Source organism: Sphaerodactylus townsendi, linkage group LG14, assembly GCF_021028975.2.
Source record: "Sphaerodactylus townsendi isolate TG3544 linkage group LG14, MPM_Stown_v2.3, whole genome shotgun sequence".
Taxonomy (NCBI): domain Eukaryota; kingdom Metazoa; phylum Chordata; class Lepidosauria; order Squamata; family Sphaerodactylidae; genus Sphaerodactylus; species Sphaerodactylus townsendi.
The window spans coordinates 21,186,650-21,214,077 of record NC_059438.1 but is presented as its reverse complement, the minus strand read 5'-3'; the positions used below and the strand labels follow the sequence as shown (position 1 = coordinate 21,214,077).

General features: G+C 44.6%; 1 protein-coding gene across 3 annotated transcripts; it reads right to left on the bottom strand.

The window, feature by feature from the left end:
- PSKH1 (protein serine kinase H1) lies at nt 1–26,376 on the bottom strand. Of its 3 annotated transcripts, none has more exons than XM_048515828.1 (4): nt 26,286–26,376; nt 22,964–23,038; nt 20,893–21,935; nt 1–2,665 (listed from the first exon to the last, which is right to left on the bottom strand). In XM_048515828.1, the coding sequence occupies exons 3-4, from the start codon at nt 21,838–21,840 to the stop codon at nt 2,348–2,350; spliced, it is 1,266 nt and encodes a 421-aa protein (XP_048371785.1). In that variant the 5' UTR covers nt 21,841–21,935; nt 22,964–23,038; nt 26,286–26,376; the 3' UTR covers nt 1–2,347. The 3 variants fall into 3 exon arrangements, with proteins under 3 accessions (XP_048371785.1, XP_048371786.1, XP_048371787.1); XM_048515829.1 differs by having other exon boundaries at nt 22,964–23,035; nt 26,286–26,357; XM_048515830.1 differs by lacking the exon at nt 22,964–23,038 and having other exon boundaries at nt 26,286–26,370.
- Nucleotides 26,377–27,428: the final 1,052 nt, after the last annotated feature.

Below are 27,428 nucleotides of genomic sequence, written 5' to 3'. Positions count from 1 at the left end.
TTGCAAACAAACCTTCAATCATGTTGCAAGACTTGAAGCTGAATAACAGCCTGTCTACACAAAAGAGCAAGTGTATCCTGAACCACTAGATGTCACCCTGGCTTACCAGTTTTGGCACAATGCGCCTCCGACCCTGTTGCCACACTAAGGAGATGAAGCAGTCCCATTGTATCAGAACACTAAAACTTTCTTTGAACACAAGAACGCAAAGCCCTTTTTACATGCCTATTTGCTAATGGAGAATCCCCAAACCACAGCTAGACCTGCACACCCGTCTCACTTTCATGGAGAACAATGCATATTGGGAGCATAGAGGAGCTAACCCCAGAGGCTTCCGCCAGGCACTCTCCCAAGACTTTCTGCTGAGTCACTGTGCAACGCAACAGGAAGAGTCTTGGTCAGCAATAGTACAACTTAACAGCGTTCAAGTATAAGGCCCCTACTACCACAACCTATGTAGCAGAACAGCTATAGGCAAACTGGTTTGAGAAATGGTGTTGTTGCAGTCCGTCGGAAGTAAGGCAGAGAGCTCCAACTAAGACCACCAATGCCACTCACTGAACTCTGCAGGTATGAGCACAAAGCCAGGAGATGCTCAGTTGTTCCTTAAGGTGGAACAAATGTTTAAGTCCATGGGGCAGGGAAGGGAACAGTGCGTGAGTTTTGCATCATGCTGGAGGTCTAACCAATTATTATGCCTGAGGACAGAATGTAACTTTTTCTTACATGAAGGTGAGATTTGCTGCTATGTTATGGGGCAAGGTTTCCGCACTGGAACCCATCTGGATTGTTTCATACTGCATGTGGAAAGCGCCATCAAGTTGAAACTGACTTGCAGCAACCCTCCTGAGTTTCTTCAAGGCAAGAGACAAACCGAAGTGGTTAGCCACTGACTCCCTCCACACAGCAACCCTGGACTTCCTTGGAGGTCTTCCATCCATGTACTAACAAGAGTCAACCTAGTTTAGCTTCCATGACCTGACAAGATTGGGAGAGCCTGGGCCATCCATGTTACTTGGTTCAAAAGACATCCCTGCCATAAGCCACCCATGGCTGATTATGTGTGTTAAAACCAAGGGGTTATAATCAATGGGGAGGGGAGGGAGTAGTTGCATGGATTATTCTGGGGACCCTTTAAACCATGAGATTCCCAAGGTCCGCTGTCAGCACCCCAATAGCCCAACTGTAGAGGTGGGAACAGGAGATATGTGAAGCACCTCATGTGTTCAACACAAGCCTTTAGTGAAAAGAATATATTTTTCATGCCTTCATTGTGACTGGGGGTGGGTGGGCTTCTTCTGTCTCTTGCAGTGAGGTGACTGAGTCACACACACGGCTTCAGGTGAGTCAGACCTGGAGACAGGACTGCATTTTGCTTCACATTCATCCCACCCAGCATTGAATGGGACAATAAAACAGAGACTGACATAAATGCTGTAAAATGCATAGGGGGAAAGAGGGAGAGACAAAACGCATCCCTTTCTACCCAATTAAGACTGGTGTGGTTAAAGGATATCAGTTTCTTTGGCCCACGATGTGCCAGGGCAAAAACAGCAGAGGAGTCTTTGACTCTCCCCAGGTGATCTCAAAAAGGGGGTGGCCCCCATTTTACTGTGAGGTGACTGGAAAGCAGTAAACCGTGATGCTTAGAAACACAGGCCAGGACTATAAGGCTGTGCACAAACAGTTTCAAGAGGATACCTGGATTTTCAGCCCCCAAGTTCCATCCCTACCACAGTCCTGTGCACTTCCCCCCTGATATTATGGCAACTTCTGCAACACCATTCAACACAGTGTGAGTGGCTGCAGCTAGAAGAAAACAAAAAGGGCAACTCTGAGCACAGAGAGATACCTAGAACCCTCATATACAGGGAACTCTTTGGACCCTGACTTGAGAGAGACCATAAACCAGTCAGTCATCCACCAGACCCCATTGGCAACCAATGCTGGTTTTTAACCATTTGGAATCAATAAATAGTTAGAAGCAGCAAGAATCCTCGGTCGAGGACAGGCTCTCTCCTCTCTGTGTGGCTTCAGGATTTCTGGCAATGAGCTTTGGGCTTCTTCCAAGGCCTGTCCAAGAAGGGGACTTTTCCATTTGTCCCATATGGGGGAAAAGACACTGTGACTGACACAGGTGAGGTGGGCTTCCTTCTGGCAGCAGCGAGGATACTGCAGGGTTCCGAAAGACCCAGTTCCTTTGAGGCAGGAGCGTGGCCATGGAGGCTGCTCTTTGGGAGAGGGAAGTGGAAAGCCGGCGGGTGTCTAGGGCTCCTCCTGCTTAACAGACACAGCACATGACACATTTGATAAAACATAAAAATCCCGGCAACCTCCTGTGAAACGGTCAGCCGTTGTACTGCTGTTGGTAGCGCAAGTTCAGCTCCCGCAGCTCCCGCTCCCGCACACGCCGAGACTTGTTGGATTTGGTAGACCGGCTGGAGCGGGTGGACTGGGCCGACTTGGTGCTCTGGCAACGAGATGATGCCCTCTTGAGGAGGTTCTGAGAGATGGAACGGTGCAGGTTCTTCATGGAAGAGGAAGCAGCCATGCTGACCACCCAGGGGTGCTTTAAGGCTTGGAGGGCCGTCAGCCGGTCACCAGGGTCCACTGTCAGCAGGCGGTCGATGAAATCCTTCGCCAGATTGGACACGCTTGGCCACGGCTGAAAATTCAAGGGACACAGGTAAGAGAGGAAAGTTCAATGATTTATTTGGAAGAATTAATAAAGGCACGATGGCCAAGAGCAGCAATGAGTGGACAAAGCTATTTGTTTGAAGCGTACAAGAATTCCCATAGTACTAGCTCAGGAAATAAGTGAAGGACCCAACAAAACCCTTTTCGTGCCCATGCCGTCCCTTCATTCCCACCTTTCTGGAGGAGAATGGAAAGAAGTCACATTAAAAAATGGCACAAATTTGATTTGTGTTCTTGGCAGGATTCCGGATCTCCCTACCCAATCTCTCCCAGACAAAGCCACAATTATCAGAGGTAGCCCATGGGTCAATATGTTCCCAAACTGAACTCTGACAGTTACGCTCACCCACAATTACAAGCTCGGCTACACATGCCTAAGGCCCAGTTCACACTTGTCTGGCAATGGAGCTGGAGCACTTCATCACCATGACCTCTGCCACCAGTGCTGTGTGACCACCGGGACACAGGGATCGTGCAGGTTAAGATAACTGCATGTTTCTCTTCCACCCAAATATTGCCTCCTTCTTCAGTCTGGATACAATTGGGCGAGAAGGAACTATGCAGTTAACACCATTTGCATGATTCCTGAATCCAAGAGTCCCAGAGAGAAGAACAGGAAGCATCTACCAACCTTCTGCTAAGAGTGTTGTGAATTGGCCCCAAAAGCGTTTTGGGAGACTGGTTGGGAAAGCCGTCCACAGAGACAAGACACAAGATTAAAAAGCACCAATTCTCCAAGAGCCAGTAGAAGAAATACACCTTATACAGCACTCACATCTGAAAGCTTATATTCCACAGCTACTTACTTTGCAGTGTTAACCATCTCTGTATCAATCTTAAAACAGATTAAAAGATTTCGTGGTGTTTAGTTGCCACTGATGCCAATTCCAGAGATCCTATTAAAACAACAGCCTTCCTTTGAAGCGCTTATTCCACAGTCCTGACCTGAAAAGTGAGGAATTCCAAAAGATCCATATCTAGACCACCATAAAATCATTTTGAAAGGCCTACTCTTTTGTTAAGTTAAGCAAGCTTAGCGGAGGTTTTTAAAGCCTCTTTTGCCCAGGCCATTGGTCTGAAGGCTCAACTAGAGGATTTAGCAGAGTGCTGGACTAGGTGGACTCTGGTCTGATCCAGCAGGCTCGTTCTTATGTTCTTATGATAAGGAAGGCACGAATCAGGTCAGGCGAACCTCGGCTCAACTTGCACGCATGAAACGTCAGGAACTTAACATTCCCAAGCACTGCAGGGGTGGATGAAGCTCACAGGCATGGGGGGAGGAAGGGCTTTGGCTTTTCCTCCCACACAGTTTTCCAAGCCACAGGAAGATTGTTTGTCTTGGCCAGAGCTCCAGGTTCTGCAGTCAGAACAAATGGAGCAAGGAGGATCCCCCTCCACAGTTGTTTCCACTCAGAAAAAAGGCTCAGGAGGGAAAGCTGAAGCCCCTCTTCCTTCCGTGCGATGCTTGTAAGCCAAATCCAGTCCCACATCACATGAGACTGTCAGCTGTCTTATACTACGTCTAACGTGAGTCCAGTTGGGGCCCTACTGACTTGGCTTGGGTCAGACATATCATCTAGTTGAGTTCTCAATCATTGCTCAGTGGGGTGAATGTCTTAAAGGGCCACCATGTAAACAAAACTGCTCTATCGTGTAGAAGACACAGATCTTCTGTCCCTTTTTCCCTTATTGTAGACACAAAAAACCTTGGTCCTTTACCACTTCCTCCAAAACTACCTTGCTGCTTATTGATTTACACGATTTCATAAAATAGATCAATTAATCTGTCAACCCATTATGGAGGCTCAATTTCTGCATGATAGGACTTGCAAATCCATATTGAGCCCTGCAGTTTTGCTAAGAACCAGCTGACAAATTTACCCGAATCACCTAGTAAAAACATAGTCTGGATTGTAGAAGAGTTTGAAGAGTTTATATTTAGACCCACTTTTCCTCCCTATAGGGAGCCTCCAGGTGGCTTATAAACTCCTTTCTCTTCCTCTTCCCACAACAGGCACCTTGTGAGGTAGGTGGGGCTGAGAGAGTTCTGAACAAACTGTGACTAGCCCAAGGTCACCCAGCAGGCTTCATGTGTAGGAGTGGAAAAAATCCAGTTCACCAGATAAGTCTGCCGCTCATGTGGAGGAGTGGGGAATCAAATCCGGTTCTCCAGATTACAATCCACCTTCTCTTAAGCACTATACCACGCTAGCTACTACATCAGGCAGGTGGGCCAGAGCTGTTGCAAGCTAAACGCCTATAAACCAGCAAACAAAACACCCCAACTGCACAGAGAATAGCAGCAAGCCAGTAAGAAGAGTAGACTAAGCCTGGCATTCTAGGTTTGTGTGCTGTAAGAAACTTCAGATAGGGTACAATCCAATGGTACAGACAGTCCAGGAAAACTGTCACTGAATCTCCTGAATATATATCAACTGGCCATAAGAGAGAAAGGATTAGGGGTCAGAATTCAGAGAAGCATGCAAGAAACTAAATGAAGATAGAAGCCACACAATGCTATATCACAATTAAGCTTGAGCAATACTGAAAAAATTTGGTAAAATTCGGGTTCAGCTTCATTTGGCTGTAAAATTATCAGTATAGCTGAATCAGCCAAATCCTTGATTTGGTTTACCTGGGTTCGTTCGCATTTTTGGGTAATTTTTTAGTTATTTTTCCCGTTTCCGGCCTGTAGGGGGTGCATGTTTTAAGCTAGTGGAACCAAAATTTCAGGGTATCTTCAGGAGACTCTCCTGATGATACCACCCAAGTCTGGTGAAGTTTGGTTCAGGAGATCCAAAGTTATGGACTCCCCAAAAGGGCCCCATTCCTAATTGTTTCCAATGGGAGCTAATCACAATCAGTCATTTTAAAATTAATTAATGCTGCTGGATGAGAAAGAGTCAAACACACCACTGGTAAGAACGAGCCCTTCCGAACATCTAAAGAAGTTTGCTGGATCATGACTCAGACCACTTTCTCCTCTGCAGAACAGTTCTGGGTAATGTCATGATACACACTATACTCAGAATCCAATTGGTATAGCATCTTTCCAAACCATGCTAAGGAGAAACTTGCTATTCAGAATTGTTAAGTGTCATCTAAACAGATCAAAGATTCTCTTTTAAAGCCAAAATACTAGTATTTATTCAATATGTAGGTGGCAAATCGGGACTGGTTGCAAAAAATATATATTAATCTTGAAAAAGATTCGTTATTTCAAGTCTATGTTATACTCTGTAATTGTAAATGTAACTCCTACAGAAAGCATTAAGCACCCTCCACTCTCAAAGTCAGAAAGCTCAGCTCTTGAACTAAGAAAGTAAGTTCCAAAATAGACAACTGGAAATAAATTACCACATTCTGCCTCCAAAGACGAGTCAGCATTACCAGGCCAGCTAAGTGGAGCTAAACAGAAACAAACTCCCCCACAAGAGGGAATTGGATTTTTTTTACTCTTCTAATTACTCCAGCACCATCAAAAACGGGGGAGTACAGAGCACTGGTAATTAGAAATCTCTTCTGGTCAGCAAACACAAATCAGTTTATTGATCTGTTTATGCTACTGGAGGTTTCACCTGCTGTACTGTACGTATCCATGCCTTGATTTAATTAAGCCACCTGCCTGGGAAAAAAAAGAAAGAATATATCCTGCTGAGGTTACAACTAAGACGAGTTTTAGTCATTTCTTTGTCTAGGTCTAGGACCTGGAGGAGTTGATTCATTTTTGCAAAAGTACCATGTTGGTTGCTCTAATCTCTGCAAAAAGTAAATCTCCATGTTGAAGTGTGTGTGTGGGTGGGGTGGGGTGGGATGGAGAAGATCAATAGAACAAAAATAAGAAATCAGAACAGAATCTTTTGCTTGTAAGTATCTGTCTTTGGACTACAAAAGTCATTCTAGCATCCTCAGCTGCAAACCATATTTTACTAGAGTCCGGAATGGATAGTAGACCAACACAGTTCGTTCTGCCTAGCCTTTATCTGATTTCGGTCCCTTTCATTCATGCTCTTTAAACCTGTTTTGGCTTCTGAAGGAAAACATATTCTTTTTACTCCCATGTAAGGAATAAAAGCCAAGAATCATAAAACAAAACAAAACAAAAGTTCTAAATAGCTTAGGAAACTTAGATTAAAAGGTGTGTAAAACTTTTTTTTAAAAAACACACACAATTTACCTTCCAAAGTCAAAATGGGCTTAAACAGCCTGTATGAAAGGAACCTTAAAAGTCGAAGGACAATATTTGTATAGTTTGAACAGCAAAGTAATTCATTATTCTTTTCATTCTAGCATAGTGTAGTGGTTAAGAGCAGGTGGACTGGGTTTGATTCCCCACTCCTCCACAGGAGCGGTGGAGTCTTATCTGGGGAACCAGATTTGTTTCCCTGGTCCTACATTCTTGCTGAATGACCTTGGGCTAGTAGTTCTCTCAGATCTCTCTCAGCCCCCACCTACTTCACAAGGTATCTCTTGTAGGGAGAGGAGGGGAAAGGACCTGTAAGTCCCTTTGAGTCTCCTTACAGGAGAGAAAGGGGGTTATAAATCCAAACTCTTCTTCTACAAAGCTCAAAATGATTTGCCCTAGGACTCTCTCTGTGACCTGGACACATGTTTCAATCTTCAACTAACCAACCAACCCAGAGGAGAAGATAAAGAACAAAATCTAATAGGCAACATTTACATCAAACCTAATGAACATGAAGTGAATGTCCTTGTGTGTCAGAGAGAGTCATCAGTCATCTTTCTATTGTCAAAGGCTTTCACAGCCGGAATCACTGGAGTGCTGCGTGGTTTCCGGGCTGTATGGCCGTGTTCTAGCAGAATATGCTGCTAGAACACGGCCATACAGGCCGGAAACCACGTAGCACTCCAGTCATCTTTCTGTTGGCTATCCCACCACTTAAAGTGGCCACCCTCTCATTGACCAAAGACTGGGCCTTTCCTACCATGGTTCTGGCTCTGTGGAATGGGTTCCCTGAAGAGGTGAGTTCCCTCCATGGAGATTTTCAGGAGGCACTGAAAGGTAGGTAGGTAGGTAGATAGGTATGTAAGTGTGTATACAATTTAAAGCCGACCTGTATCCAGTCATACCACCTGGTCCAGTCATCTACTCTTTCAGCAGGTCCCCAAGATCTCAGAATTCTTTCCCAACCACACTGCCCAAAATGTTGTAGCTTGATATGCCAGTTATCTTTGTACACGTGCTCTGCCACTGACCTATGGGCCCTTCCAAGGACAGATGTCAGATGCCAGCAGAGACCACAAACCATATGGAGCAGCAAGCCAAGAGTATGTGCTTGGTTTACAAAGCCCGTATCTCAGGCTTCGGAGATACTTTTGGCAGTTTGCACAACAAACTGTGCATCGTCAAGCTCTCTCTTTCCACCACGACCAAACAAACAGTGGTCATAAAAGGAAAAACAAGGACATGACTGCAGGTGGGTAATTATCTTCTCCATTGTCGGCATGTTTGACTTTGAGATGAGAACTTTTCCAAGAAAAAGTAATAGGCATAGAGACCTGTTGCAGCATCAGGCATAAAAAAACAGAAGGAGAAAAAAACAGACACAAAGATGTGTTTACCGGTTATAACCACACAGTTATAATCTAGCAAACCAGGGTCATTTGCTTCATCAAAGGTAATATCGTGCAAGAAACAGCAGCCTGTTGATGCTGAGAATGAAAGAATGTCCATTAACGGCTCCCCAAAGAAGCTGTTGCTGGTAAAAAAAAACTGAAATCAGATCTCCCATCTACTGTTACGCAGGTCCTTTCATCAGCCCAGACAACATCACAGCATGTGAAGTACTGGACTGATAAATCAACCAACGTCGCTCCCCTCCAGGTGCCTGCAAGACAGGGCACAAAGGCTCTTGGGAAAAAGCTGGCCGTTTTGATCAAGCGAGTAAAGCCTTCATACGGGAGCAAATTCGTAAAGCAGAAAATAATTACACTGAATGTAATTATTTTCCTAGGATCATCGTCTCATTTCTAACGGAGAACAGAAATGCAGAAACCTGCAAATGTTGTATATGCAGTTAGCCTACTGCTAGCCTGCTGTATATGCAGCTAGCCAAGTTGCCTATTTCAGGTATAGTGGCAACAGTCACTGGCCTCTCTGATGTTTAGGGTGGGGGTGACGGTTTCATCGTTCTGAAACATTTTTCAGCACCTTGCTCAATTTTTTGTAAGTCCAATATCGGAGTCCCTATACTGGTGCCTGTGGGTGTCATGGCACTTTAAGTGTGCATAATGCCTTAACAGAGAACTCAAGAGTTTAAACAAAGATTATAGTGATATATTTTCTCTTTGCCTTGGCACATGGAGCAACATTACGCCTGAACAAGGAAATTTGTGAAGTTGCACACAGTCTTCTGATCACTTGAGCTGGCATTCCTCCTCACCCAAAGTCGTGCTGGGAACTAAATGTTGGGGTTGCTTTACTGGAAAGGGGATTGTAACATTGCAGCAGAAGACAAATGAGTTAATGTCCACTGTAGCAGCAAGGGAGATTTTTGGCTTCTAATCTTGCATTAAACTCCGTGGGTGCTGGGATTTGTCAGCACAATTTTCAAATCTTGCTTTTAACTGAAAGACTTACAAAAAAATTGAGCAAGGTTCTGAAAAATATTCCAGAACGATGAAATCCTTACCCCCACCTCAAACATCCGAGAATCCAATTACTACCTCCACTATCCCTGAAATAGGCAACTTGAGAAAAAATATATGACCTTTGGCCACAGCAAACCAGTTATGTCAAGGGTGTCCAACTCTGGCACCCCACAAGTTCATGGACTACGATTCCCAATTGGCCATGCTGGCACTGACTAATGGGAATTGTAGTTCCTGAACATCTGGGGCGCCAGAGTTGGACACCCCTGAGTTATGTGAACCATTCTTCTCAAGCACAGATCACAATCTGTTGTTCAATTGTGTGCCAAACTGGACCAAACACTGGTTTGCAAATCCAAAATTCATAATGAATTGTGGTCTGTGTTTTAATCGAATTCAGAATAACCTCAGGGGGAAATAGAAACCAGACAGTCTTCATTTCTTCAAGAATGACTTCACCACAGCAAGGACTTGCATCTGAACTGGATGTACCCACCTGGGGCACTGCAGGTCCCTGGAGGAAAACCAGACAAAAGTCACAAGTCTATGTGGATTGCATTAAAGTTGAAAGGAAAGACTTTCAAGGGAGTAACAAACAAGTGGTTACTCCACTGGATACCCAAAAGATTATAACAAGTAGTGGTCTGGATCCTGCCAGCCTTTCTGTGTATGGAAAGGATTTCTGCCCATTTCCCCTCTTCCAATCAGACCTCCAACTCTCCCCTCACACTATTCCCAGGGTCCACTGTCTCCCAGGAGCAGAATTTCAGGGGGCATTCTGAGCTGCAAGCAGGACAGAGGAGATCGTCAGCAAGATACAAGTCGCAGAATTACTTGCTGCCCTTGGTGTTTCTGAGCCCAAGAAGCAGCCACACACCACCTGAAGAGGCAGAGAGCGAGTGGGCAGTGAGTTAAGTAAAGAAAGTTCTGTATGGGAGAGGTTGTAGCAGATGTCACAATCCCTACCTCTGAAAGGCACCAGGGTGGGGTTCAAACTGGACCTTCTAGCAGCACCTGCGCATGCGCCTTGAGAGACTAATCATCTGATTTGGTATAAGGCAGCTTCATGTGACCTGTGGCGTGTCACCACACTAAGAGTGGCTTCTAGGGTTCTTCTTTTTTAGCCTCGAGTGCCGGTCAAGTGGGGTCCTATCAATATCTGGGTGACAAAGCTTAAGCAACAAGCACTCGAGAAGAACAGGAGGAGGAAAGAAGAAAGGATAAGAGAGGGACAACCCCTTTAATAATCCACAGCCCTTTAAGGGGATCTCAGGATACACAACCATCTGGTGCCTTGCATACAGGCACTTCCCGCCCCCGGAAGCAGCACCAAGCTAGTCCTTCCCTTACATTCTGAAATGCTGCAAAAATGTTGTGATCCGATCAGGCTTTTGGAGGGTCAAGCACATGGCTGTTTTAAATTGGGGTTTATTTGATCTGCTGCTATGCTATCAGTGCTGTTTTAAATTAGTGCAGCGGTTTTCAACCTGTGGGTCGCGACCCCTTTCACAGGGGTCGCCTAAGACTCTCTGCATCAGTGTTCTCCATCTGTAAAATGGATAAATGTTAGGGTTGGGGGTCACCACAACACGAGGAACTGTATTAAAGGGTCATGGCATTAGGATAGGAAGGTTGAGAACCACTGAATTAGTGTGTCTTATAATTTATTTAGTATTTAACGAAGGAGCGTGTTTTTGGATAAATATTTTGTAAGCCACCTCAACTACACCCTTACTAGACCACAAAGAATGGTCTAAATAACACTAAAAATTATAAAAGCAATTAAGTTTGCCATATCTGCATCCCAACCATAATATTACCCTACTGAATTTACACTGCAAAGATAAAGGAAAAAGAAGACCTTATTAAACCCAAATTTGACATCACTAAAAATGAATTCCAAGTTTTTCTATTTGCATACATTTATTCTTCATTTTTTAGTTAGGCAGAAGACTGAAAAAGAATGTGTAAGTCACTGGTGATAGAATATCTTGCTCAATGTGGACTTTCTCTGTTCCCTGGACAATTTCAAACAATTCTTCACAGGTCAGAAGGCTAAAAACATGGATGTTCTTTTGGAATGAAAAAGAAAGATCCTCAAATTCAATCCTATCAAAATCAGTGCAGGCACGGAAGGCACAGACAATGCTACTTAGAGGAATCTACAACAGGCTCTGAACTGATCCCACTGAGATAAACTCTGGTACCAGTTTTCTGATGCCTTCAAGGCAGGCTGCCAGATAGGTAGGTCTCAGTTTGCCAAGGGCATGTCTGAATGGATCGTTTAGTTCCCAAGTGGATGCTCAGTAGCATTTCCCTTGCCACAGATGGCAACCCAAGAAGCAGTGCAAAGAAGCCAAGCAGACATCTTGGCCCCATCCACGTAACCCACCCCCGGCACTAATTGTTTTGTTCAGTTATGTCTCTGCACAGGGTCACAGTCTATGCTGAAAATGAACTTCTGTTTATAAACTTGGGGAGGATGATGCACTGGACACTGATAGACGGCAAAGGTCTTATAATATAACAGTGGGTCCAGAGAAGCAAGGGTAATGACATGGTACAAGGAAAACCTGAGATGCCATCTGCCACCCAGGTGAGTCCATGCAAGAGATCCTATAGCCCCTCTCCAGCAATCAAGCCACTACAAGTTCTCAGGAGCCCTAGGAACCTGACCCAAATATCCCAGAAAGCTCACAAAGGCTGGATGATCTTCTTAAAGTAGGCATTCATCGTGTATGGTTGTAGGAGGTCTCTGGACAAAGCTGGAACACTTTCGCTTTTCAGTGTAATTGTACATTACCTACCAAATCAGTCTCTGAAATCAATCATCCGAAATACGTCAAAATAATGGCTCCCTCTGGATTTCCACGTGAACATGTGAACAGAGGACTCTACGGGCATGATACACACAACCAAGCCAGCCAATGCAGCAACAGCAGGGGTCTCTAACCACCACCAGCAGGAAGCTTCCACCGCACAACCAACCATCTGCACAATTTACTGTTTCCCCAATCAACACTGATCACTCGCTTGAGCCAATTCTCAGGTTTCAGAGGAACCCTGCGCTTCTTTCAGAAACGAATTTAAGCCCAGACAAAGAACTAATTGGGAAACGTGTTTGGGAACTCCAAACTGGCACTCTCCCAGAACAGCAGGGAAGAGGGCAGAGAGAACAAAGCTACCAGCTTCAACCAGCCACAGAAACAGTAAAACAAAAAGGCGGGGGGGGGGGGGCTCTCCCCAAATCCTGCAGCCTCCAGCCTTGGACAGAATGCTAGACATGTACTTGGGTGTGCAGGGGGGTGATGTTGGCTGCTTGGTGGAGAATAGCTTAAGGCCCTTTCTATTTTCGCAATAACTAATGCAAGACATAATTAAGAGAAAGCAGAGCAAGGGCAGTCACTGTTCTTCGGAACTCTCTCAGCCCCACCTACCTCACAAGGTGTCTGTTGTGGGTAGAGAAAGGGAAAGAAGCCTGTAAGCCACTTGTCTCTTACAGGAGACAGAAGGAGAGAAAGGTGGGCTATAAATTCAAACTCTTAAATCTAGACTAATTTCTGGTTCTGGTAGTTTCGGCTGCTGCAGGAAAGCTGGTCAAACCATCTGACTCATCAGACCAGCACAAAAGCAACTCAAGTGCATCTGCACTAGCCTTTCTTGAGAAGGTGAAATAAGGATTAGCAATGAAGAAAAGTATTAAAGTATAAAGCTGGCGGGCGGGGGGGTGGGGTGGGGTGGGGTGGGGGTCAGTCAGAGGTTTTATCACAAAGTGTGCATTTGTCAGGCCGACCTCAGCATTCCACCTCAGGCACAGAACAGTCTATTTCAGGTGCCATTCAATGTTCCCCTTAAAAAAAGGGAAAGGGAAAAAAAAGAACACTCTTCCTCTTCAATAAAATCCCCTCAGGTTCTGTCCTGCCTCTGCCACTCACCAGTCGTGCTCTCCCCCTGGGATGTAAGTGCCCATTCCTCTGTAAATGGGTTTTCTTCTTCCAGGAGAAGAAAGTGACTCTTAAAATGCACTTGAAACATTTCCTTTCCTCAATAAAAGCTTCATTTTCTTGCCTCTATTTATTCCAGTTCGGGTAGGGCTTTGTTTTGTTTTGTTTGTTCGTGAACTTTCACAAACCCAGGCCTTAGTGTGGAATGCAGCCCAACTAATGGAAGGAAAAACTCTACCAAGATAGCCAAGAGGGCAAGAAGTGGATGCCAAAACTTCTCCTGATGACACCAGTGGTCACATCATCACATCCGGGCCAAAAAAAGCACACGGGTGGGAAAAGGTTACATAAAGATCTCTTTCCAAGGGCCCTTAAACTTTTGAGCACATTTCATTTACTGGGAATACTGCTTTTGAATTTACTGCTTTTGAGCACATTTCATTTACTGGGAATGTAAGAAGCAGAATGGCAGGCCTGAGCACAGAAGTCAGAGGAAGTGAATTCCAACAAATCCCCCGGACATCCTTTATGCAGATCAGGACCAGGGGGGGGGGGGGGGAAGGGGGGGGGATGCTCCTGTGAAACAGATCTCTGCTATTTCAAGGCAAAGCAAATCTGACAATCACCAGTAAAGAGAAGGAATCGTCCAGATCCAGTTAATCTGAGATAGCGGTAGGCCGACTGCTGGGAATGGTTCACTGTAATCTACTGGAAGAGTAATGTCCAAAAGGGGCTCTGAGAGATCTACAGACAGTAACAGAAAAACTCATAAAATGCCAGAAAATTTGGAATTCAAGAGCAAGTGCTTTAGCACTGAAGCATCAAACCATTAAAATAAGCACAATATCTGTAAAGGTCTTGACTGGAAGGGCCCTGGTCATAAAGTGGAAAAGTCGCAGACAATTCCTGAGGAGATCAATTGTTATAAAGCATACTGTCAAGGCTTGAAGGTAGTTTTCTTTATTGCCATAGATATTTCTACATGCCTGTATGCTGGGATACTCCCCCAGAAAAGCAAACTGGTTATTTCTGCGTTGCCAGCAACCGGTAGCAGACAGAGTGTTTGATCGGGATCTGGGAGATCCAGATCTGAAATCTCGACCCTCCATGGAAGCTTGCTAGATGACTTTGGGCCAGTCACTCTCTCAGTCTGGCCTACCTCACAGGGTTGCTGTGAGGGCAAAGTGGAGGAGAATGATACAAACTGCTCGGGGTCCCCGTTGAGGAGAAAGGTGAGATATAAGTAAATAAATAAAATATTTCAAGTAGAAACTCACTGTACAACATCAATGCTTTGTCTTGTTTGATTAAGCTGATCCAGTGGAGCCACAAAACATGAAAGGGCCCCATTTGGGAACGATGCAAATCCAATTATTTGCAAGAACAGTTTTGATTAACATAAAGACTGCCTTTAAGTCTTGTGCTCTCTCTTCCCGGATAACCCTGCATGCCTCCATTCCACACCAACTCAAGCTAATATCAACCAGAGAACAATAATCCACAATATCATGTTCCAGACATCTGTACCAAGACCCTTCAAAGCCTGCTGTGCGTCAAGGGGCTCCATCATCAGGAGGTGGCATTCATCAGAGAATAAAAGCTGGCGTGAGTCACAAAGCAGAGGGAATTGGAAAGGGTGACGCTGGCGGATCACCTTCTCGGGTGAGCTGACAAGTATCAATGACAACAAGTTTCAGGCACCATTAAGACAAATGATGACGCCTCCTCTCTCAGGAACAGGAGCAGAAAACTTTAGGAAGGAGGCTTGCAGTCAGCTTCTTTTATTTCCTGCTAATCCACACCCTCCCTCTGCTGTAGACAGCTCTTCCAAGGCTCCTTGGAGTGCTATTTTCATCCCTTGAGGCACATGTTGACTCAGAAGGCAGAACTGGAGATGGTGGAACTAGAGCAGTGGTTTTCAACCTTCCTAATGCCGCGACCCTTTAATACAGTTCCTCATGTTGTGGTGACTCCCAAACCTAACATTTATCCATTTTACAGATGGAGAACACTGATGCAGAGAGTCTTAGGCGACTCCTGTGAAAGGGTCGTTCCACTCCCAAAGGGGACCCAACCCCCAGGTTGAGAACCGCTGCACTAGAGAATGGACAGAAACAGCAGAACAAACCAACAGAAGGTGGACAGGGGTCTAGGAGTGACAGCAGATCACGGGAAAAGCAAGAGACAGTTTAATGTCCAAATGGCCCAGCATGATACCAGGTTGGCACAGGGGACCAATGTGGGAAAGGAAGAAGTGACTGCCCTAGCTTCTGCTCTGAATCTTCTCCCATCAGATCCATGCTCCTGCTGCCAAGGTCCAGTGAGATTAGTGTGACGCAGCATTCCCCCCTCCAGGTCCTGTAAGAGTGGGGAGGGAGGCTTACCTCTACTGACTTCCTAGCCAAAATTTGCAACCCTTATTAGACAGGCCTTTCCTCAAAAGGCTTCTTTTCAATATGGGGCATTGGCTGCACAGAACAATGCAATCTAAATATATAAAAATCTAAACGTGTGTTTGTCCCTGATGGTCTCCCTCAGAAGCTGCTGGATGGATCGCCCCCAAATTTTCACAGGACGTCCCCCCCCCCTTTCTGGGCAGGTAATCGGACCTTCTAATCACCAAAAGTCCATACCTGAGCCAGGTAAAACATATTTTTCCTGGCGCACCAGGCCATGAAGCTGGCTGTGTTTAACTGTCACCCTTAGAATGTTCGTGCAGCATGTCTGTTGTCTGAGGGCTTGGTATGCCCTTACACTGTTCGAGCAGACTTGCAGAAGATCTCCCTCTCAGGGGAGAATGGTGCCGTCGCCATTACCTCTGCGATGTTTTGGCGGGAAGGCCTCCTTTCACTCAACCGGGCCGCGACGGGGGTGGGGGGAGGAGGAAAAATCAAAGGATCGAGGTGGGAACGCACACTCAAACACCATAGCAACAAAGGAAAGAACTCACTCAAGACACAAATGGAAAAGAAACAAAGGAATCTGGAATAGCAAGGAGCCTGACGAATTTGCTGCACTACCAACGAGGCAGGAAAAGATACTGGAACAAACTGGCGGCAACAGACTGACAGGAAGTGACCAAATATCTTTTCCTGCCTACCTACTGGATGGAGAAAGAAAACCCACAAGATGGCTGAAACCATCCAAGAGAACAGTAAATAGGTAATACTGGTAAGTAATACGAGTGGAAGTGAAACACATACACACTTTGCCGTGTGAGACGTCAGGTGGGGTTCCCCCCTCTCACACGCAGGTAACTTTCACTCTCTGTGCCTCATCCACTGCTACCACACAACACAACCTCACCACCCTGCCTCTGCTGCCTGACTGGGATAGCCTGCTTGCCCCAGTTCTGCCTTACCAAAGCCAGGACTGTGCATGTCAACCAGCCTCTTGGACAGCGGGATTCACACTCTGGACAGTTCCGTTGTGGAATGGAAAGGGTTACCTTATACTAAAAAAACAAGACAGCACCATATAACGATGTGCATTGAAAAGGGAAAGAGGGATTCCATTTGACCACCCCAAAAGGCTATGCCCGTTGGTTCAACAGCACTTCCTCTCTTTGCCGCCTGCATACAGAGATGGAGGCAGCCACTTCCTGAAAACCTGGCCACTCCAGCTGCTAACTACGGTGCTTTCCTGGCACATTCCCTGCCTCTGCTTCTCCCCAGACTTCCCTCTCTGCAAGTGGTGATGACTCAGCTCACAGGACGCCAACCTCAACCGAGCTGAAATTTAATTCAAATCATAGCTCAACAAAAGATCTTGCTTAATCACATGATTTCATTCACTTTACCAATGTACACAACGGGAACTGCTCCATAAAAACCACTCGTATGGTCTAAAGATGTTCACAACCCACCAACTGCCATACTTTCTTTTCTACTCTGAAAGTTTTCAAGAGGAAAGAAGTTTGGGATTTCTGTCTAGTCGCTTCACTGAAAGCGAACAGAAGATAATTATTAGCCTGAAAACAGCAGGCGTGGCTTGTCCTAGGTTTCTTGTCCTCTCATTCCCTTTCTATTTATTGAGCAGACCAATAGTAAGCTCAAAAAAAGCAAGTGTAGAGAGGCTTCGCCAGCAACCTGGCAATGCAAGGAAGCTTGGGAGAATTCAGTTTTATGAATAAATTGAGGCTTGCTCAGGGCATCTGGCAGAGTTTGTGCAACAAATATCGATTTAAACAAACCAGCTTATTATGATGTCTGTAAGCAGCCTATAAAATGAAGGAATTCTTTATTGTTCCAGAATTAGGACAAGTTTAAAAACCAAGCTGAACACACTAAATGGAGTTTTGTTTCTTAAGACTTAACCCAAATTCTGTGAATAGGGTTTTTGCCCAGGAGGGGCAATCCCAGGAGATGGTTTTGTCAAAACCTGATCAGAGAATCGCCGGCTCACCTGAAGCAATCCAGTAGGCAAGAGCCTTTTAATCCAGCAAGGAAAGCACCTTGCAATTTACGCTTTTGTAAAATTTAACAGGCGGCAGCAGCAAATTTGTATCATGCAAAAATCTAATAAATAATTAATTCCTCCGGCCTTGCCTCCCACTCCTTGCCAAAGCCCAGATCTACTTTTCAAGATACAGCGGGCTCTGCAGCTGACATGAGATCATAGAGGCCCCTTGCAGGAGGCACGGAAGCAGAAATGCAGGCTGGCTTGTGAAGTAGCCCCCATTTTCTTGACAAGAAATGAGCTGACACTTAACTAATGCAATTGCCATCGGAGAGAGCTGCAGAGAGCTTACAGCTCAGAGTTCTATTCCTGGAGGAGAGGGCCTGTTTCAAGAGGCTACTGGGCGATCGATGGGCAAGCTGTACCATAATAGCTCATTCAGGTCCTGCTGACCTCAACTGCTCTAATTATCATTCTTCGGTTTCTGCATGATGTAGACTTGATGGGCGAGGTGTAAACTTTAAGGCAGCCTGCAGAAGTAACTTGGCAAGCACTTCTGATGATGTTGGCTCCCCCGGTACGGATTACACTGCTCATCAAAGACAAAACGGCGCAACCTATCCATCAGGAACTAATTGGTTCCCCCCCACCATCCCCCCCACCATTCCCTGCAGCTCTTTCTTTGCTTTATCAGTATTCTGCTTAATAAGATGAAGGGCTAGTATTGGGGGGGGGGGGATCCCACAGGTTAAATGACAGCAATCATCTCTGTTTCAGGGGGACTCCAGAAGCAAAACGTGTGGAAGTGCTGTGGAAGAGTATATTCTGCTGTGTGCAGAGATGTGCAGGCCGGGGGGGGTGGGGGGTGGGAATCAGAGCCTCTGTGTCCATCCAAAGACTTTTAAAATATGTATATTTTCAGCAGGAAAAAAAATGTCTAGAATTTAAATGAGTGGAATTATTTTTAACCAGGTTTTACACACAAAAAAATGCATAACTTTCTTTAGGGAATTGTCTTATATTCAGGGTTGCCTTTTCTTTCCAGTAAATTTAGCACAACACTGGCCCTGCGGGAAATGTGAAAGGTATCACAACTCTTTAATAGATATCACCAACTCTCTTGAAAACAGAAATTTTTGTAAAGTACAAAAGTAACTAGCGGTCCTTATGCCACCTTGTATCCTGAGGCTGCACCAAGAACAATCCAAACTACATGAAATGAATCTACACCCATTACTGAAATGCCATCACACCCTCATGTGTCTAAAATGCCAGAGATATTAAAGAGTCCTATTTGTTTTTCAGACCATTTACTGTCACTCTTCAGCCCCTGCTTCAGGAAATTGGTCTTAGTCATATACAAGTAGCGTGTTCCATTCTAGTTTGGATCCACTTTACAAAGCTTCGGTAAGACCAACTTAGCTGAAATCTTCCATTTCTGAACGTGGCTTCTTAAAGAAAATGGGAAGTGGACCCATTTCCATATTTGCCTGCTGTTCCTTCTATAACCACACGACAAAGAATTGAACAGATCAAAAGAATAGAACAGCAGACCGAAATCAGATACGTCGGTCCCCTGCAGCTGGATTGTAAAGGTCAAGCCATGTGTAATGCAAGAGATCCGTAACTGAGATCTCCCCATGGGCGCGCCCTGATCGGGACCAGGAATGCAACACACAGTTGCCATACTGTACAGCTGGCTATCTGCGTATTTCCTTTCATAGGAGGTGGGTTAGCACCATGTACATCAGGAAATTGGTGTGGGAGGGGAGCTTCAACTCTCTCCTGCCCTCTGCAGTGACTACAAACCAGACCATTCCTACCGCTCCACCACCTGCACCCTGTTCAAGGATGCATTTACCATTTTAAAAAAAAAACAAACCACATGGGACATCTCATTATGGATCCAGCAGCAGCAGCCAGAAGAGAGAAGAACATCCGTCTGCCCTGGCTCAGCACCAAGCAGATTCCTACAGGGTGTCGGCTTTTCTAAGAGCAACTTATCAAGAAAACAGGGATGGAGGAATCAGATGGCTATTCTGAAAAGGCTTGGCCACCCCCTGCTTCAACAGTACCATATTTCCCCAAAAATAAGACAGGGTTCTATATTATTTTTTGCTCCAAAAGATGCATTAGGGCTTATTTTCAGGGGATGTCTTATTTTTTTCCCCATGATTTTGCCCCCTCCCCCACCACATGACCAGATAAGCTGCACTGGGGAATCTGTAACTAGGGCTTATTTTTGGAATAGGGATTATATTTCAAGCATCCTCCAAAAATCCCGAAAAATCATGCTAGGGTTTATTTTCAGGGTAGATCTTATTTTGGGGGAAACAGGGTAGTACTAGTAGTAAACAGTACTAGTAGTGAAAGAAGGAGCAATCCTTATTTAGAGTAGCTGCAAATCACTACTTGCTCCCAGTGCTTAAAGCAAAACAACAATCTTTTGACTTAAAAAATACAGATACCGCTTTAATAGCCAGGTATTCCCAGCCCCCCATTCCCAGACAAAACGCAAATCCTAAGGGACAAGGAAGAGGTTTCTACAAGTCCACGGAAAACCCCAGGTTTTTGAGGAAAATTATGTCTTTCCAAAAGACACTGCTGACAATTCTTTTCAGGAGGGAAGCCATGTTGGTCTGCAGTAGAAAAGCTAGATTAGAGTCCAGCAGAACCTTAGAGACCAACAACATTTTTGCTATTAGCTGTTAAGATTCAGTGCTCTCTAATGGAGGGATTTTTGACCCTTGAATGCTAATATCCCAAAAATCTTGCCGGTCTCTGAAGTGCCACTAGACTCAAATCTAATTCTTCTCAACTGCACAGAAGGAAATCACCTTGTAAGATCTCAGCTTCCATTTTGGGTTGCCTGAGCAACGGAAAACAACACTGAGACCTCCAGCTCACATTGCGCTTTGGAGAATTGGACATACCATTGATTCTCTTGAATGACTCACCTGGCACACGACTGTAGAAGAGAACACTAAACAGAAAGCCAATTCACAAATTCACGGTATGAGGAGAAGGAAGCAGTGGAGGAAAGAATGGGCAGGTGAAATTTACCCTCCCCTCACAAGGCCCATCTTATATTTACAACAAATGAATCTTGCTTCTGAAACACAAAGCATGCTAGGAGGTGAAGATTATGTTAGAAGATGAAGATTAGTTTACACGCCTCAAAGTAAAAGAGGAAGGAGATTTCCTAAAGCACAACAGGCACTCTGGGCTTTGACACACTCACCTCCCCTGAGTAACTGTACTTTCCTTTCAGAATCTGTCGGTACAAACGGGTCCGGTTGTCATCCTCGAAAGGCATCGTCCCACTTAGGAGGATGTAGGAGATCACCCCCAAGGCCCACATGTCTACTGAGTTAGTATAAGGTTTTCTGACCAAGATCTCTGGAGCAATATACTCTGGCGTTCCACACGTGGTCTTCATCAGGCAGTCATCTCCCTTCTTCCGGGCGCTCGCCAGCCCAAAGTCTGTGATCATTATTTTAGAATCCATTCCTGGGTGATAGTACAGCAAGTTCTCCGGCTTTAAGTCCCTGTGAGTTATCCCCAACGTATGTAAATATTTAACCCCGTCCAATACCATCTGCAGCACTCGGGTAGCATCCCTTTCTGTGAAGGAACCTTTGGCGATGATTCGGTCAAACAGCTCCCCTCCAGTGGCCAGTTCCATCACCATGTAGACGCGCTCCTGACTCTCGAACACTTCGATGAGTTGGATGATGTTGGTGTGCCGCACGCGACGCAACACGCACAGCTCCGACTCGCACACTTCCCTCCCTTCCCGGTACTTGGTCTCAATCATCTTGATTGCGAACGGTTGCTTGGTGGCCTTGTGCTCCACTCGCACCACACGGCTGAAGCTGCCTCGACCAATCAGGGCCTTGATGTCATACTTGGCGGTCACTCTGGGGTCAAATTTGGCACGGTACTTAGCCACTCTGTTCTTGCGGGGCTCCGTCTGATCAAGGTGTGTGGGAGAGCAGCCACTGGCATAAGGGTTGGTGTGACGGGGAGGAGAAGGAATGGTGGCCTTGATGGCTTCGCCACCATCATCCTTGATGAAGTGTTTATAGATGTCATTTTTGTACCCAGAGTATGGCTCAACTTTTTTAACAAGATGCAAATGAACATCCTTGGGAGGCTCAGGAAGTACCTTGCTAGTCCCACAGCCCATCACTGAATGGTCAATTATCCATCAAGGCGTTCTCCCAGGGCAACACCACAGCAACATGATTGGAACAGCGGCAAACGTCACAACATCCTAAGAAACTAGGGGAGCAAAAAAGAACAGTCAGTGCACCATAGCTGTTCAAGCAAATATCCCCCGCCAAGTACTCTGCCAGATCCTCCTTGATTATACACATCACTTGGAAGTAATCTTGGTTGTAATGAATCTCTGCATAAACTGTGTCTCAATTTCGTACATAGCCAAAAAAAACCCTATCTTGCCAGCAAACATGCACATATGGTGATATGGGAATTAAACTGCCAGATAATCCAGAGCTGAGAACAGTTCGGCACTCAGTTTTCATGAGGTCAAGAAATATCAAGTTAACCTACAGAAGTGAACATAGGAGATAAATATAATTAGTGTCCTCCTGAAACATTTTTGTTTTGTTTGGAAATGAAAAACAGGGGCAGTATTTTTACAAGTTCTCTAACCAGAAGATATAGCATATTTAACTGGAAGTAAACTCTGTGAAAGCTTTTTTTTGCCATCAAGTCATAGCTGACTTATGGCAACCCTGTTGGATTTTCAAGGAATGAGACTGACAGAGGTGGTTTGCCATTGCCTGCTTCCATGACACAGCCCTGGTATTTCTTGGAGGACTCCCATCCAAATACTAACCATGGCTGACCCTGCTTAGCTTCTGAGATCTGATACCAGACTCATCCAGGCCAGGGCTTTACCTCCATCTTAACAGGGCTAGGATTAGACTATTTGTCCAACCAATCATATCTTGGTCATACAATCTGATTTGGCATTTCCTTCCCTCCCAGCTGCAGGAACGATGTTTGCAATGGAAAATTTTAGCGGTGATGATTATGATACCAACATTGCTACACATGACACACATATAAAGTCCCATTACAAGCCTCAGTAGTATTTGTGGACGGGCTAGTGCTAAAATAGGCAAATAAACATGCAACTTGACAAGGTCCCATAAAATATTTTAAAATTCCTACGTTACATCTCAGATGTTTCCAATTTACATTCTTAGTTTTTAAATATTAGCATTATGTTTCTAGACACTTGCAGAAGTTGGTGCTTGAGCTAGCCCCCTTTAAGGACTCACCTTTTTTCTCACTTTTTCAGGAAAAACTCTGAATTCACTCCAACTTACAAAAATGAAAGCCTTCCATTCATCCTGCTGGGGGGGAAAAGCAATTCTGTATACCATCATGTTGAAAAGTCAGCATGGTTTTAAGATATTTGAAGATAAGCACAAAGTATCTGGAGAAAAGTTTGGAATGCTTCCCTCCAGGTGTAGCAGATTGCCCAAACAATTAAGTTTCTAAGAATATTTGATCCCTGGGAATCAACAGTGTAATCCAGCATACAGTTTCATGCAGAGGTGTTTGAGTTCGCCCAATGAGCTCAAAAGACAATGCATAGAGGGCAAGGTCTTCACCTGATATGGTATCTTGGTACAGGAATGCAGAGGTTTGCCACTTCCTGTATATGATAGTTCCCTTCAGTTGACACAGCTAGTAGCCAATGATGGATGGGCCTATCCTGCATCAATCTGTCTTTTTATGTTTATGCTTTTATGTTTTGATCAGTCACTGAACTCACACAGCAGAGAGAACATCTAACAACTTTCCAAAGATCTCTTGCCATCCTGCATTTTATTTTTTCTCAGGTGAAAGTGATGCACAAGCAACTCTGTGGTGCATTGGTTAGAATCTATTATTATTATAGGAGCCGTGTGGCGTAGTGGTTAAGTCTTTGCACTGCCACTCACACGGTCAGGAGTTTGAGCCCCCTGTAGGTCAGATATCCTGGCAGCTGGCTCATGGTCAACTCAGACATCCATCCATTTCTTGGTCGGTAAATGAGTACCTAGCTCATAGCTAGGGGGTAAAGAATAGTCAGGGAAAGCAATGGCAAACTACCCCACAAAAGAGGCTTCCTATAAAATCACTGCTCACAGTGGTACCCCAGGGTCGGACACGACTGAAGGGGAAACTGTACCTTTTTACAGGGCCTGGGAAGACGCAAATTCAAGTGTCTGTTACCATGAAACTCACAGAGTGACTTTAGACCAAAGTTTTACTCTCAGTCTAACCTACCTCACAGCACCGTGAGACTAAAAAGGAGGGGAGAACCATGAACAATCCACTGCCACAGGCCATTTTTATCCGCAGTGCAGGATTTAAAAAAATAAACATAAGCCGCAAAAGAATCTTCTACATTCAGAAGAGCAGAACAAAATGGACTTTGAAGACATATTAGAAATCCAGCATTCGAGCCATTAAGCAAACAAAATACTTAAAGAAGTCACTGTGGAAAAGTTAATATTTAATCACTCAAACTTCTTTAAATCCTTACATAGGATTCAAATGATCCCAATCTCAAGAACTAGACAGTGAAGATAAGTACAGGGGTATGACTGCCTTCCTCCCACTTGATTGATGAGTTGCTCATATCTACGGCAATTCAAAGCACTGGAAGTACACATCAGCCATGCAGGGGCAGCATTTAAAAACACCCAGAAAACAAGTTAAGTGTGGTATTAGTCAGACTGAGCAAAATGGGTTTTTTAAAAAACCCACTTTTAACAAGTTTATTAGAAGTATGCCTCCTAGAGACGATAAACACTTTTTGTCATCGGACCTATTGAAATTGTACAAAAAATACCTCATTTCTCCTTAAGAAAAACTCCTAAGAAAATGGGAGTATTGTGGCTTTCCCTGCTTTTAGATCGCTGGCATCTGTTGCTGGCCCTAGATTTTACTTCTTTTTTGGAATACATCTCTTTCTTTATAGTGCAATCCTTTGCAGAGCTCTTCCAGTCTAAGCCCACTGATGTCAATAAGCCTAGACTGGGGTGACTTTACACAGGATGAACTGCAGTATTATGTAAAAGGATTGAACACACTAACTCTTCTCAGACTGCAACGTAGCAATGGGATTACTTTAAGTAAGCTTTTCTTTTTAAAATGAGAGCCTGGGTGATCTACATTTTCCATCCTACACAGATCACAGGGAAAGAGGTATAACCCATCAATTCTGCCTAGCAGCTTTAGCGGAGGCTAGTAGTTGAATAAAATGTTCTCCAGTATTAGCCTAGCCAGTAGCTATAAACAAACAATTGGAAGGCAATTGGGATTGTCAAATATTTATCTGGAAATTGTATGTCTTTCTCTAAATTATGTTTTCCCCCAACTCTGAAAGAGACAGGCTGTCTAAGGACAACTATTAGATTTCCTTTCCCATCATTATTTTCACAATAACATATATTTTTAAAAAATATTAAGTCATTCATCAGGGTTTTCTTCATCAACAAAAGCCAAGGGGAAAGGAGGGGATACCCTGCCACTTCTGCACCCACACATCTATTCTCAGGTTTACAGGCCACAGCCTATCAACCCAAGCTGAAATTGGTCAGTGATGAAAGAAATAAAAGTCTCAATTTCCTATAAACTACAAACAGCAGCAATATAAACAGGAACCAGGTGTTGGCAGTTTCAAGCATATAAAGTAGTGTTAACCCATTACAGTGCCCATGCACATGGCACCAATGTTTCTTCTTTCCTAATGCAAAGAACCAATCCTGCTGCCCTGCACTTCAAAAAAATTAGTGGGTGCTTCAGAAGAACCCAGGAGGCATCACTTACGTGTCCGCAAGGAGAACCCATTTGGAACACTTGGCTAAGAATCAATAGAGGGGCAGGTTCAAATCCCCACTATATCATGAAAGTTTGCTGAAAATTAAAATAGAGGCCACTTTGGGAACCCACTGGGGAAAAAGACGGGGGGGGGGGGGTAGAAAATGAAAAGAACTTCTTGACACACTGCAATTGCATCCAGCCCCTCAGCAGCCACTTCGCTGCAGCACCAACTAGCTATTCTCAAAATCATCAACAGGTTCAGCATAGTTGGTGACCTTGCTTTAGACATTGTTTTTTATTTTTTCATCAACAAACTGGGCTCTGGCTCAAAAAAGCTTCTTCAACAAGACTAGGATATCACAAACATCACTGTTATTGTCATACAAACAAAAGCCTTCTGCTACCCTAAAGTCTTACTAAACCCCACTTTAAGTATCAGCCTCCGTGAGCCACAGACCTCCTCTCTTCAGATGTACATAAGAGATTTGGGATTCGCTAAGTTTGTTTGCTTGTTTTTGTTTTCGGGAGGCCTTTGGAGGGGCCGCTGCTCATTCTGGGGCAAAGCCAGGAGTGGCAGAGAACTACAAAGGCTGGCGAGAGCCTCGAGCCGAGGGGATTTGAAGGCCAGGCCTTGTGCAAGGAGCAAGTGGAAGAGACAGCAATGCAGGCCTCTCTGAGGCCAGCGCTCCCGGGACCCTCACAGCAGACGCTGCAAGGTGAGAAGAAGAGAGCAACACGGAGCTCCGTAACGTCTGAAGCCAGGCTGATTAACCCCACACTCACCTCAGCCTGTGGCCAGCTGGGCACCGGGTCCAGCCCAAGCCCAAGCCCAAGCGGGGGTTCTGACCCGGCGCGCGTTATATCGTCATCAGTGTGCGCTCAGAGAAACACACCACATGGTGCGCAACTTTTTTTTTTCCTCTCCGCGGCGATTGGCAGAGGTGGATTCGAGGCGGGCCTAACGCAGAGGGGCGGGAGGAAGAGGGAGTGGTGGTTGCTATGGAAACCGTGGGAGGAGAGCGGTCGCCTTTTGCGCCTGCCCTTTTTCCTACCGTTCTGTTTTATTTCTTTACGCGCCGTGTTTGCAGAGCACTTTAAAGTCACAACAACTCCTAAAGGCAGTTTATTTGTAAATAAATACATAAATAAATAAAATGCGCAGTGAAGCTTCCGAGTTCGGGTTGTCTGCGATTTTATTTCAATTTTTGGGGGGTGCAGTTTTTAATTCTAATTTCTGCTGTTTTAACAGGCTTTTTTCGTTTTACTTCTTGTTAGGACAAACAAAAATAAGAGATTCATAAAAACAATTGCATCAAGAATGCAATGATATGTTATATTATACACTTTTATCAAAGTGCTTTTCCAAAGGAAAGGAAGAGTGACCAGAAAGTGCTATCCTAAACGGAATTATACCATTCTGAATCCAGTCAGTGGGTTTAGAGGTATGTAACTGTTTAATATTGTGCTATAAAAGATGTTAGAAAGCACATAACCAATTTTTCCATGGCACTGAGATCACATGTATGAAAAAAGGGTGATACACGCAATTCTTCCAATACACATAATTGCTATGCCTTCTGAAAAGGGCAACGTGTGGACTGTCAGCCTCAGTACATGCTGATTATGGTTTTATATTGTGCATTGTTTCCTTAGGAAATAAATATATTTGTTTAATCATAAACTTGTCAAAAAAAATCAAAGTCTACCCAAATAGCAGAACAATGGGATAATTTAAACAGAGCATTAAATATGGCCAGGAATTCCTCAGCCAGATTAGTAAAACTAGGAGATTGCTGTTGCTACCATTTACTGCTACTATAATGATGTTTGTACTTTTCTTTGTTACATTTGAATTTTACATACTAATATAGCATTTTATACTTCTTTTTAATGGCTTTGTGATTCTGCTGTTTATTACATTTTTTC